Raw genomic sequence first — 13,804 nt, forward strand, 5'->3', positions numbered from 1 at the left:
TACATGTAATAACTGCAAATTCAATATTCCTATGATTAATTAATTTAATTTTTCGTTCAAAAAGTTCAGGAAACGAACCAAATTTTTATTTTTGCCTACCAACTCCATAGAAAATTGGAACGCAGAAGGTGCAAAATACCAATTAGCTTGTTCATATTTAGAATCGCTTCATCGTGTCTCGAATTAATCTCGATCCACCTCGGGGTAAATGGTGTTGGTTTGAAATGTTACAATTTTTTCGAGAATTTGCGAGTTGATCGACTCATAAACTTTTTATCATAATTAATTAATTAATAATATTTATTTACATATCAACATATTTATATGTAATAAGTTTTGATTAAATAATTATTAAACTATAATGAATTTTTGTTAATAAATTATTTTATTTGTCAATTATTAATATTCTACTCAACATTAGGAAAAAAATAACTTTAATTGTCCCCTCGGCCAACTTCACAGCATCATTTCCTTCTATTATTCTGATTTTTTCTAAAAAAAATCAGACAGAAGCTAATTAACCATGCAAGAAATGTTACCAAAAAAAGTTAAATCGACACATAAATTAAAACTCACATGCCCAATTAAAGAAAAAAAATATACATTTAAAAATGAAAAATAAAATTACATGTATGTGTATTGAATTATTAATAAAATTTATGATTTATTGAATTATACAATTGTAATAAGTTCAAGAAATATCACAAATTGGAAAATACAACATAAGAAATGCACAGAATAACAAGGATGTAAACATATTACGTAATACATAAATAATAATAATCATTTATAAAAAGAAATTAAGATTTTTAAAATTATTTTTGCTCTATTTGAGTCGTTTGCAAAGGGTGAGCCCATCTCCAATGGAAAGGAGAGCCAACTCAATACGAGAATCCTTTGCCAAGAAATCATTGAAGTCGACGACCGCTTGTCTCCATACTCTCAAGTAATTCTCCATTTCATCTTCCTCGGAGATTGCTACGGTTCCTCCCCACAAGGTGTTGTCGTAAGCTATAATTCCTCCAACTTTGACCAATTTCAATAATTCCTCGTGGTAATTTATGTAATTGTCTTTATCAGCATCAACAAATGCGAAATCAAATGTTTCACTTTCGCCCTGAAAATCAATTTAGCACCATTTATGCATGACCCATTGTAATTTTAAGGAAAAATATTTTAAATTGATGGGTTTAAAAGCATAAAATTAACTACTTACATTGGCAACAAATTCCTTGAGAACCATAATGGCATCCGACTGAATGAATTGGATTTTGTGCGCCACGTTTGCCTTTTGAATGAATGGCAACCCGGTCTCAAATGCTTCCCTATCTGGATCAATTGCTACTATCTGAAAAGCACGGTTCATTTTCTATCAATCAATACAAAAAACAACGAATTATTCAACAAAATTACGTACCTTTCCATCGTCGGGAAGTGCTAGGGCGGTTGATAGAAGCGAGTAGCCGGTAAAAACTCCGAGTTCGATGGTCTTCTTCGCATTCATAACCTTCAACAACATGGATAGAAACAATCCCTCGTCGGCAGGTACGTTCATCATGCTCCTGATAAGTTTCCCATATAATCTGTGAATAATTACGAGAAATTTTTCCGAAAACATTTAATCGGGAAAAATAAAAACTTACATGAAATTATATTTTTCGACAGTAGCCATCCTTATTTCTCTGAGGAGTTCATGCTCCCTCGGATACGCCGTGTCCAAAATGTACTGCATGGAATTTCAACAATCGATTAATTATTATAACAAAAAATAGGCCGAGTTACGAAGAAAATAAACTCATTACTTTGTGTGATGTGTGAAGTAATAGAGAGTGGAGTCATATAGAAAATACTCTCTAGTTATATGTAGGGAAAAATGGAAGTAAAGTAACTATTTCTTAATGACATAATAGAAGTTTTTAATTAGAAAATTACTAATTAAATTTCAAATACATTACAAGAATTAGTTGATATTGAAATTGAACCTTGGAAAGAGCATGGCTCTGCAGAATGGTGCCCGTAAACTTGTCTTTCATCTTCCAAGATTTGAAGAAAATTAAGGAGAGATTCTAATTTGTATGGATAACAAAGGAATTTGTTTGTGCTTAGTTTGCCAAAAGTGTGGCCCTATTTATAAGCTTTATGTTGCCAAGTTTGAAAGTTTCAATGGGAAAATGTCCACGACTCACCAACTTTTCATGTATTCAATTATTTTTTCGATGAATTTTTTTCATTTATTTTATAAATATTATATTGGTACCCATGGCTTGGGTGCTTTTTCACCACCAACACCGCCGAAATGGTTGATTCTAGGAAATGGTCTGGTTAGGAGTGGAATTCTTACAACCGCGGATTTAAATACGACTGTTCTGGATAATATATATATATTTTTTTAAAAAAAATTTAATTATATATTCACACATATATACATCTAACCTAGTAGCAAAAATTTTAAATTCTGTAATCTTTTAAGTTTTTAAATTCATACATTAGAATGAATATCAAATTAATCCAAAATTCTTTAAAATTAATATATAAAAAACTAAAAAAAATATCTTCCCATGTATTTTGAAGGTAATTTTTTTAAATATTATTGATGATTTTAGTTTTTCTATAGTTAATAAAAGTTCCATGAGTACAATAGATTTCAATGCGTTATGGATTAAATTTATTAAAAAAATACCGCATAAAATTTAAAACGTGTTGAAAATAAGAGTTGAATTATTGAATGTTGAAAATAAGAGTTTTAAATATTGAAAATTAGTGTGTGATGATGATGTATGTAATGGTTTATTTATTTTGATATTATTTCCAAAGAAATTTCATAAATAGGTCTCTCAATTTGTGAAGAAAAAGACAATTGAATAGAGAAAATTTTATAAAGTGTGTAGTTTAATATATTTTGTGAATTTGAGTTTTTTACTTTTAACACGTTATCAGCACGATTGAAACGTCTACTAATTTTTTTTAAAAAAGCTAAATCTCGAAATAACTATTTTAAACATGCATGCAATGACTGCTGTAAAACACACCTTTTAAAATAAGAGGAATCCAATACTGGTAATAATACTGCAGTTAAAAATATAACGAAAATCCCGACGAATCTATCAACATAAAAAGACAGATTATGAAAATATTCATAATCTCTCCTAACTCATAAACATGATGTGCGGAAAAATAAGGTCATCGGGTTAGTGTGCGCACATCCAGCCCCGCCTACTCAGTATTCGGCGCCTCCAGTCTCCTCATCGATATGCTCACCTGCATCATTCACATCTGGTGATCTAAAGACTCAACACACCATAAATATTATAACGAGTACATATACATAACATGCAACAATGAAAAGTATTGTACCTAAAATAAACTTCATGATCTTAAAAGCATCAACATAAACATAACCTAAACATAAACGTGTCAAAAACATGTCTCGACACATCATCATATGCATGTTAATTTTTTTTAATTGAATTCAGTTTATTAGTTGTAACTTTCGTATCAGCTCTATCGTATCAGCTCTATACGATAGATCCATCTACGTATAACCGTGATACCCGACGACGGGGATATCAGGGACAACACTACCCATCCACTGAGCCTTGGCCTTATATATTATCGTATACATATTCGTATTAGTCACAACCAACTCTCATCCTTCAAAACATGTCATGATCATATTCATCACTTATCAAAATCATGCATATATGTAATTTTCCTTAAAATCAAGCATACAACGTATTTTTCATAATTACATAAAAAATCATATACATGATAACGTAAACATTTAAAACATGTTAAATCATGTTTAGGGCGCTGCAGGACTGCTAACTCAGCACAGGGGCAAAATAATCATTTTGCCCCTGGAAACCTTAATTGACCATTTTACCCCTGGACCTCAAAATTTCGACCCGAAGACAACCGAACTCCTTAAAACAGATCATTTTGCCCTTGGAAACCCTAATTTACCATTTTACCCCTGGACCTCAAAATTTCGATCCGAAGCCAACCGAACAACTTAAAAACATCAAAAAATATTTATAAACATTTCCTAGAGGTATCCTCGAGCTCGTTCCGTAACTTACACACGTTCGTTATAAAACTTCGACCCGGGTCCCGATTTTAACTTGAATCAACTCGAAACTTAACCAAACTTTTCTCCACTTAAAGCATGACTTGAACTTACCCAACCAGACCCTAAACCACTTGTTCTAGACCCATTAGGACCTACGAACCATGCCTTAAAGTTTGCTGGAAATTTTTAGCACGCACAAGTCTTAACCCTAGTTGCACCAACCCGCGTTTTATCGATCCTAGCCTAAAATCCAACGTGTCCAGCCCTCAAACCCGACACCTTAGGACTAAGACCGACCACTTAGGACCCCCACTTGACTACCCCAACCGTGCCAGCAACACAAAGCTTGCACAAGGCTCGGCTTGCCAAGGAAACCCTAGCCATCTCAACCAAAACCACACGGCCCCCATCCAAACCAACCACGACCCGACTCCAGCCCCTTGAAACCATGACTTCCAACCTATACAGCCTTTAAACATGCAGCCGTGGCAGTCCCTTACATCAAATCCAAGAAAAAATGTGAGTTTCAACAATCCCCTACTGCGAATTCAAGATCTCTGCGCATCTAGTCTGCGTAATTCTTTTGTCGGCTCTGTGCAGTATTCATCATGTCCCAAATCTAAACCGCTAACTCTACAATCTGACTGAATATATCTGGTCCCAACTATGCTCTCTCTCCTACCTCATCCTGATACGCTGGTGACCTACACTTCCTCACGTACAATGCCTCATATGGAGCCATACCAATGGATTCCTGATATCTGTTGTTGTACGTGAACTTCACAAGAGGTAACTTTGGCTCCCATCTGCCCTGGAAGTCGATTCATTCAAGATCTGAGTAGGTCTTCCAAGATCTGAATCACTCTCTCTGACTGTCCGTCGGTCTGAGGATAGAAGACAGTACTGAATGGCATCTTAGTACATAATACCTGATGCAGACTCTTCCAGAATGCAGATGTGAACCTCGGATCCCTGTCTGACACGATGGACACTGGAATCTCGTGTAGTCTGACTATCTCTTTGATATACAGCTCTGCGTACTGAGTCTTGATGAAAGTCTTCCTGATCGGTATAAAGTATGCTAACTTGGTGAGCCAATCAACTATCACCCAAATGGCATTATCTCCTCCAGTAGTCCTCGGTAGTCCCGTCACAAAGTCCATGGTAATGTTCTCCCATTTTCACTCGGAAATAGGGAGTGGTCTCAGCTTCTCTGCAGGTCTCTTATTCTTGGCTTTAACCTGCTGACATGTCAAACACTTGGAGAAGAAACGCAGAATATCCCGCATTCATGTCCGGCCACCAATAAAGAGACTGAAGATCCTTATACATCTTCATACTCCCTGAATGGATGTAGTACGGGTTGTTTTGGGCATCACTCAAGATATCTGCTCTCAGGGAATCACTGCTAGGAACCCACAGTCGGTCACGATATCTGACTATTTCGTCCACAACTGTATACAACCTCCGACCCTTATCCTCATCTCTCTGTCTCCACAACTGTAACTGCTCAGATACAGTCCCTCAGTGTTGACCATACTGTCAGGGTAGAAAGTCTAGGGGCACCTCCTCTGGCATAAAATGTAAGCTCAAAATGTTGAATCTCTACCTGCAACAGTCTTTGTACTGACAACTGAGTGATCACCGCATTCTTCCTGCTCAGGGTATCTGCAACTACATTAGCCTTCCCAGATGGTAGCTAATGTCGCAGTCATAATCCTTTACTAGCTCTAGCCACCTATGTTGTCTCATGTTCAGCTCTTTCTGTGTGAAGAAGTACTTCAGGCTCTTATGATCAGTAAAAATCCTACACTTTTCCCCATACAGATAATTCCTCCATATCTTCAGGACAAATACCACTGCAGCTAGCTCGAGGTCATGAGTCGGATAATTCTTCTCATGGATCTTTAACTGTCTAGACACGTAAGCTATAACTCTATCATGCTGCATCAAAACCATGCCCAAACTGAGTTTCAAAGAATCTGTATAAACCACGAACTCTCCTTTCCCTGATGGCATAGCTAGACTGGTGTTGTAGTCAACGCCTGCTTCAGCATATCAAAACTCTCCTGCCACTCTGATCTCCAGATGAATTTTTTATTCTTCATCAGGGCGGTCATAGGCACCACAATAGAAGAGAATACCTGAATGAACTCTCGGTAATACCCAGCTAGACCCAAGAAACTGCAGATCTCTGTCACAATCTTAGGCACTGGCCAATCTCAGACTGCCTCAACCTTGCTGGGATAGACTTCCACTCCATCTCAGGATACAATGTGGCCCAAGAATGCCACTCTGTCTAGCCAGAACTCGAACTTATTGTACTTGGCATACAATCGTCTGTCCTGTAAAGTCTGCAGTACGGGTTCTCAGATGCTGATTGTGCTCCTCTCTGCTCCTCGAGTAAATCAGAATGTCGTCTATGAAAATTATGACGAACTGATCCAAGTATGGCTGAAACACGCAATTCATGAGATCCATGAAGATCGCTGGCGCATTCGTCAATCCGAAAGGCATCACCATAATCTCATTGTGCCCATAACGCGTCCTGAATGTCATCTTATGCACGTCAGACTCTCTCACATTCAGCTGGTGGTATCCTGATCGGAGATCTATCTTCGAAAATACTGCTGCTCCCTAAAGCTGATCAAATAGATCCTCGATCCTGGGCAGTGGATACATGTTCTTGACCGTGATCCTGTTCAGTTCTTTGTAATAAATGCAGAGCCGCATGCTGCCATTTTTATTCTTAACAAACAGTACCAGTGCGCCCCATGGAGAAAGGCTAGGGTGAATGAAACCGTTATCTAGAAAGTCGTGTATCTGATCCTTCAGTTTCTTCATCTTTGCAGTTTCTAGACGATAGGGTGCCTTATAAATCGGCATTGTACCTGGCATAAGCTCGATAGAAAAGTTCACCTCTCTCCTTGGTGGAATGTCGCTTCGTCAGGGAAAATACTAGGGAAGTCTCTGACCACTTCGACCTCCTCTAGCCTTTGACTGATTTGTTCGGTCACTGTCACGATACTGGCCAAAAATATCTGGTAGATTCTCTTCATGAGCTTCCTCGCTAAGATGCAAGAAATGATGTGAGGCATCTGCTGATGTCTGGCTGCCTCAAATATAAACGGCTTACCGCTGGGTGGTTGGAGAAATACTGACCTTCGTCGAAAATCTATGACTACTCAGTTCAAAGAAAGCAAGTCCATACCCAAAATAATTTTGAACTCCGGCAACGGTAGCACAATCAAATCTGCCTGAACCGCATTTTTCTCTAACCAAAACTTCAATCTCTTCACTATCTGTGAGTTAAACATCAGATCTCCGGACGGAATCGAAACTCTGAATCCCAAATCCATAGCCTCTGGTATGATTCCTAGTCGCTTGGCAAAAGATTCGGATATAAACAAATGTGTAGCTCCAGAATCTAGCAATACGTACGTTGTTATACCTGAAATATATATCCTTCTTGCAACAAAGCATGCCATCAAATTTGATCGTGTTGAAACTTAAGAAATTTTCTACTGGAAATTATCCCAAAATCCTCGAAACATTACTGATTTATTTCTAATACCAAATCAAAAATCTCGAATTTTTACCTCAAAAATTTCAGAAATTGCAATTTGGCCCTTCAAGTTTCGAATTCTTTACAATTTGGCCCTACAGTTTTTGAAAATTGCATTCTTGTCCCAAAAATTTCTAATTTAGCCCAATTGAACCTTACAATTCTTGAAAATTAAGAATTTGATCCCAAAAATTCGAAAAGTTCGAAATCAGCCCCTAAAATTTCTGTTATTGCAATATGGTCCTTAAAACCCTTAATCAATTCAATTTGATCCTTTAAGTCCAACTATTTAGAACATGCAACTTAATTTATCCTAGGTTCTCAATCCCAAAATAATTCCCAAAACAATCATATAACACATGCAATCAAGGCGGTAAATTAAAATTCTTAAACATAAAGGTTACCAGTTATCAGTGTAGATTCCTGCTCCACCTCAGCCTCCTCCGCATACATCACATACGCCCTGCCAGTAGTGGGGCCCTTGTTCTTAGGACAATATGTCGCCTTGTGACCCTCCTCATCGCATATGAAACATTTGAAGGTCCCCACATACATTTGCCGAAGTGGAACCGGTTGCACTGCTTGCATGGCTGTCTGTCCCTCGGCTTAGGAGCCCCTGGTGCCTGTGGTGATCTTTGCTGCCAGGGCCTCCTAACCTGTCCATGGGGCTTCTGCTGCCTCTGCTGCATCGGTAGCCATATAAACTGTTGTTTTTGCGGCTGTGAGCTAGACTGGACGTCATGTCTCTTCTGTTGCATCTCCATATCAATGTCCCTCAGGACCTGCTCTGCCTGAAAAGAACAAGCGGTGGCCTCATCATAGCTCGCTGGTCTCATCAGCATAACATACCTGAGCAAAGTGGGTCTCAGGCCATCCACGAAGTGCCTCAGCTTCTGGGCGGAATCTCTAGCAATAAGGAGCACAAAGTGACAGCCCCTGTCAAACTTCCTAGTAAACTCCGCCACAGTCGAGTCTCCCAGGCAGAGACTCATGAACTCTCTCGTCAGACGACCCCTGACATCTGCTGGGAAATATTTGTTGTAGAAAATCTCTTTGAACTGACTCCAAGTGAGAGTATCCAAATCCACCCCATGAGCGGCTCCCTCCCACCATATGGATGTGTCATCCCTCAGCATGTAAGTGGCGCACCTGACCCGGTCGCCATCCCTCATCTCCTGATACTGAAAATATAGCTCCAATGACCGTATCCAACACTCCACCATAAAAGGGTAAGTGGTACCCCCGAACTCCTTCGGGTTGAGCTGTTTGAACTGTTCATATATGTCTTGATAGGCTCATAATAGTTTGTAATTTTGTTGTCATATCTCTCATTGTTACCACTACCAACGTGCTTAATTGACACATTTTTGTGTGATTTTATTGTAAAAGGAAGTTTTCTACTCTTGCAATAAATTTGGGCTAAAACATGTGATTTTATATCACAATTAAAGTTGCCGATATGATCTTAGTGGAAGACTTGAAGTAGGAAAATTCAGAAATGGTTTTTGGACAAGGCGTGATCACGCCTTGTGACTACTCCTCGACTGCCTAGTGAGAATTGAGGAATTTTCATATCAGAGAATAAATATAAGAGAGCGTTTTTTTCCCACAAAAAACTCTATATCTTGGTTGATATTTTTTAAGTATCTTTTAATTTTAGTTATTAGGTTATTATTTTTATATTATTGGGGTAATTACTTGTTGGACCCAATCTTTCTTTGTTGCCACAATCTACCTCACGTATAAGACCTATTTTTTCCTTTTGATTTTGACTACTATTCACAAAAAAGAAGGGAAGCGGCAGAATCAAGAAAGAAAAGAATAAACAATCCTCCCAATCCAATCACCACAACTCACGTGAAGAACAAGAAAAAAGGAGGCTTAAGGATTTTCTCTCCGATTTTCTCCATGGCTCTAGTACCTTTCTTTTCTTTATTTATTTTCATGGAGATTGTAAATCGAGCCATGCTTGGCTAATTTTCTAGTCTGATTTAAGAGTTGTTTTTACTGTTTAATCGGGGGTCGGGGAGCCCGCTGCGCCTGCTCCATCAGTCTAGCAATGCCCTCGAAGACTGAGTTTTGGTTTTTTTATTAATATTTTAGGATGCAAATTATTTTCTCGACTTATTAAGGAAGATAATTTTTTCGTTTCTTCAATAGTAATGATTTTGTAAACTCAATTTATTTTGTAGTGATTATTTTGTCCCGAATCATCACACAAGTGTGTTCACTTGTGCATACTTATCTCTTGTGTTTTTTTTTTTAATTAATTTAATTATTTGTGTGTTATTCTGCTGCATATTGTCACAATATTTTCAACATTCGAGACAACAGCTATATCTGATTCACAATGTCCTTACTTTTATGTTAAACAAAATTCTTTCATATATAATATAAGGTCTATGCTGCCCAAGTAACTACTCGTGAAGATGGAAAGTTTCAATGTCACAACTCTAACAAATTTTTCATTTAATTATTTATTATAATATTTTATGAATATTTTATCTCTTTTTGATATATTTTTATTTATTAAAAATTATTGGTATAATAGGTTGGGGCACATTCGTGCGTTTTCACCAACCACATCGCCGCCGAATAGGGATTCTTTCTGGGAATCAGTACACAAAAACTTGAAATTCTCACTCCACGGTTTCAGCTACGACTTGTCTCTACATAAATTTCTCTCTATTTATTGAAACAAATAGTGAATAATATTGTTTATAATGAGTCATAGTAAAGACTATATATATACACACATACAAAAATTTATATAAAACCATTTAATTTGTTAATTTTATGAGACGAATATCATGTTCAATCCGACCCATAAAAAAACATTATTTTTATGCTAAAAGTATTATTTTTCACTATAGGTATGTATTTGATCGACTCGTCTCACATATATAAATTTAGACCGTCCCAAAAGAGACATACCATAAAATAAAAGAAAATTGCAATTTTAATTATGTAACTTGGATTTTATTTTTTAACTTGTCAATGTTTGTTTTTAATCTAATAGCTTAGATTTTTTTGTTTTAGTATTTTTGGCCAAAAGCCACTAACTCATTCGAATATTCTCTATCTGACGTCGATGTTATTCTATGTAACTCATTAAAGAGAATAAACACATATTGCACATAGCTAAAACAAATTTAAACATAAACAAATGGAGAAAATAAAGTCAAACGATACACATTATTTTAAAATATGAGTAAAAAAGCTTATCATTTCCTTTCGTTTTTGCTTAAATAGATTTTAATATACATAAAATAGTTTTATTCTTGTTATATGAGCCATATTGGAGAGTATGATTCTAATAAGTAATATTCGACATATTTAGCGGTTTCATGTGAAAAGAGACCAGAATAAAAATAAATTCAAGTTAGTGAATGAAAATCAAACATTGATCAGTTACAAGACTAAAACCGAAGACAGCTCAATTTACATTACTAAAACTGTATTTTCCCTAAAGAAAAAAAAAGGAATACATCTAACCTTGTATGTGGGTTGGGTTGGCTATTCTTAGTCAATTTTTAAAAAAAAAAAAAAAAATCGAGGCATTAGTATTTTAATGTAAATTTGAGGTTCTTTAATGGAGTGTCAACGAGAACAATGGATTTGAAAAATATGTTACAGCCAGCTATAATTTTTTAATAACGAAAAATACTAGTTCTCATAATTTATATCAAAATTTGGGTCACATGTTCACTATACATAATTAACTTATGAAGTTGAATAATTATTAATTGGAAGATTAATTTTGGGAACCCTGGAATAGTAATCGATTAGAGTTAACACATTATCATATTTTATAATGTTTTGTAAAAAAACAAATATTTAATTCTACAATTAAGTAATTATATGTTGATTACTACAAATGAGATCGATTTTCTTTAAAAATGTATAAACTATTTTCTTTTTAAGAAAAACTTATAATATTGTTGATTAGCATCATTTGTTAAACTGTACCAATCAAGAAGTAAACTCATCGTTCATCCAAAAAAATATTGAAATAGAGGTAGGAACAAAATGTGCAACCTTATGAGCTAACATATTAGCCGAAATACGTACATGAATAAAATCCGAAATCACATGTTCCTATGTAAGCTTGTTGATATATATCTGAAGTACAAAACTTAACATAGCCAAGGTTTTCTCGTATGGCTATGACTGCTTACACCACTAGTAGAAAATCCGTTGCAACTTGAACTTCTTGGAAATTCTTCCGATACATGAGGTTGACACTTGCCGACGAAGGATGCCCTAGCACTCCTCGACGATGGGAATGTATGTAATTTTGTTGAAAAAAATCCTTTTTATTGATAGAAAATGAACGAACATTTATTTATATTTTTAAAATTATTATTTTCAGATAGTAGCAATTGATCCAGATAGGGAAGCGTTTGAGACCGGATGTTGACACCTTGGCGAATGGTCAGTAATCACCGTGGATAACTGAGATGGGTTGATTAATCTGTTTGTCAAATTATAAGTAGAAAAGTCAAAACTATGTTAATTTTTGTTGATGATTTCAAAATTATTTATTTATATCTAAATTTGTGGGGAGTCGATGACCAATCGTAATATAAATGCACCAAATCATTAATAGAATCAAATTTTTGGATTAGTTGGTGGCTATCATTTGTTTACCTAAAATGAAGAATAAGAATCTCTGTTTTACTCATTTGTTTACCAAATGAAGAATAAGAATCTCTATTTTAATATAAGTTGTGATACAAATAATAATTTGGAAATGGATTTTCTTTTCAACTTTTAAATTACATATTTTCATTAGCGTATATTCTGTTTCCGTTATGATTTTAGCAACATATTTAAAAACGTGTCGAAACTGGTTAGCTCATTTGGGTTGTGGGTTGAGGCGGTCAGACCGATATTAATTACCTAGGAAAGAATTAGTAATCATTTTTTTATAGTGCCACGAGAGCTTTGTAAGGTGCTCTTGAAGCTATATCAGGTGGTCTCGCATCCGATTGCAGTGAGAACTGAAGGAAGCGAGCTCGTTCTTGTCGCGCTAGCTGCTGTCCGCAAGCATTAGTCCAACCCCCAACCTTCTTTCTCGTCAATTTCTTGTTCTTTAGGACTTGGGTAGCTCAATTTCAAGGCCTTGCTCGATATTTGGAGGAGTTGTATGCAAATTCAGATTTTAGGGTTTCAAACTTGGGCATTTTGGTTCAATTTGTCGGCAAAATAATGTGGGTGGCGTACAATATTTTTGGGACTTGGTGGTAAAACGCGTTAAGCATTTATGGAGGTTGAAAGAAAAGGAACGAAACGCGTTCTTGAGTTTTTCTCTCAACTCAATACATTCTTATTTGAGTGTTTAGTTTTATAATATTTGTGAGTTATTTTTTTCTCTTGTATTAAGAGAGTGTATGTTCTCTTTGTAAATACTGTGAGTGGTTACAAAAAAATATTATAGTGAAATTATTTTCATCTTGCCCGTGATTTTTACCTTAATAACTTTTATGGATTTTACTCTTAAATCTCGGTGTCCAATTTGATTCTTTATTTTCATATTTATATCTCCAGATGCCGCCCAGGGACCAACAAAGTGTATCAGAGCATTGGTTTAAAATTTCTTAAAATTCTAAGTAAGCTCTGTGGTTGCAACATAGATAGATCTTCCACATCAGAAAATTTTTAAAATTTTTTTATTAAGGCTGATTATTTTGTTTGTAGACATAATGGCGGACATATACGAAATAACAAAGTTTAACGGGAGCAATTTTATGATGTGAAAAATAAAGATACAAAATGTTTTGAGAAAGAAGAATTGCTTGGTGGCTATTGGAGATAGACCGAGAAAAATGACTGATGATGGAAAGTGGAATGAGATAAAAGATGATGTTATTGCCAATTTATACTTTTTCATAGCAGACAAAGTACTTTCAAGTATATCTGAGTTAAAAACGGAAAAAGTTATCTGAGATATTTTGACAAAAAATGTACGAGGTCAAGTCACTACACAACAAGAATTTCCTAAAAAGAAGGCTTTATACTCTTTGGATGGTGGAATCCTCATCGATGACTAATCATATCAATACTCTAAATAATCTATTTGCCAACTCAACTCTATGGGATATAAAATAGAGAAAACAGAACGTGCAGAGCTTCTACTTCAAAGACTATCAGATTTAGATGATGCTTCT

At 35.7% G+C, this 13,804-nt stretch overlaps 2 protein-coding genes across 2 annotated transcripts; both read right to left on the bottom strand.

Moving 5' to 3' along the window:
- Positions 1 to 612: 612 nt before the first annotated feature.
- Positions 613 to 2,088, bottom strand: LOC142525501 (flavonoid 3',5'-methyltransferase-like). The gene is made up of 5 exons (XM_075629815.1): positions 1,983 to 2,088; positions 1,644 to 1,726; positions 1,418 to 1,562; positions 1,217 to 1,348; positions 613 to 1,117 (listed from the first exon to the last, which is right to left on the bottom strand). Exons 1-5 carry the CDS (start codon positions 2,031 to 2,033, stop codon positions 827 to 829), a joined length of 702 nt encoding a protein of 233 aa, XP_075485930.1. The 5' UTR covers positions 2,034 to 2,088; the 3' UTR covers positions 613 to 826.
- Positions 2,089 to 5,305: 3,217 nt separating this feature from the next.
- Positions 5,306 to 6,088, bottom strand: LOC142523891 (uncharacterized). Its single transcript, XM_075627624.1, has 3 exons — positions 5,927 to 6,088; positions 5,679 to 5,753; positions 5,306 to 5,575 (listed from the first exon to the last, which is right to left on the bottom strand). The coding sequence occupies exons 1-3, from the start codon at positions 6,086 to 6,088 to the stop codon at positions 5,306 to 5,308; spliced, it is 507 nt and encodes a 168-aa protein (XP_075483739.1).
- Positions 6,089 to 13,804: the final 7,716 nt, after the last annotated feature.

Source organism: Primulina tabacum, chromosome 14 (assembly GCF_025594145.1).
Source record: "Primulina tabacum isolate GXHZ01 chromosome 14, ASM2559414v2, whole genome shotgun sequence".
Taxonomy (NCBI): Eukaryota; Viridiplantae; Streptophyta; class Magnoliopsida; order Lamiales; family Gesneriaceae; genus Primulina; species Primulina tabacum.

Bases quoted from the DNA above. Each gene is read 5' to 3' on its own strand.
- LOC142525501 (XM_075629815.1), bottom strand. From the start codon at position 2,033: ATGAAAGACAAGTTTACGGGCACCATTCTGCAGAGCCATGCTCTTTCC. The intron at 1,727-1,982 runs GTTCAATTTCAA...AATTCCATGCAG, and splicing joins AGAGCCATGCTCTTTCCAAG to TACATTTTGGACACGGCGTA. The intron at 1,118-1,216 runs GTAAGTAGTTAA...ATTGATTTTCAG, and splicing joins TCAAGGAATTTGTTGCCAAT to GGCGAAAGTGAAACATTTGA.
- LOC142523891 (XM_075627624.1), bottom strand. From the start codon at position 6,088: ATGCCATCAGGGAAAGGAGAGTTCGTGGTTTATACAGATTCTTTGAAA. The intron at 5,754-5,926 runs GTATTTGTCCTG...CCATCTGGGAAG, and splicing joins ACCTCGAGCTAGCTGCAGTG to GCTAATGTAGTTGCAGATAC. The intron at 5,576-5,678 runs GTAGAGATTCAA...GTATCTGAGCAG, and splicing joins CAGTACAAAGACTGTTGCAG to TTACAGTTGTGGAGACAGAG.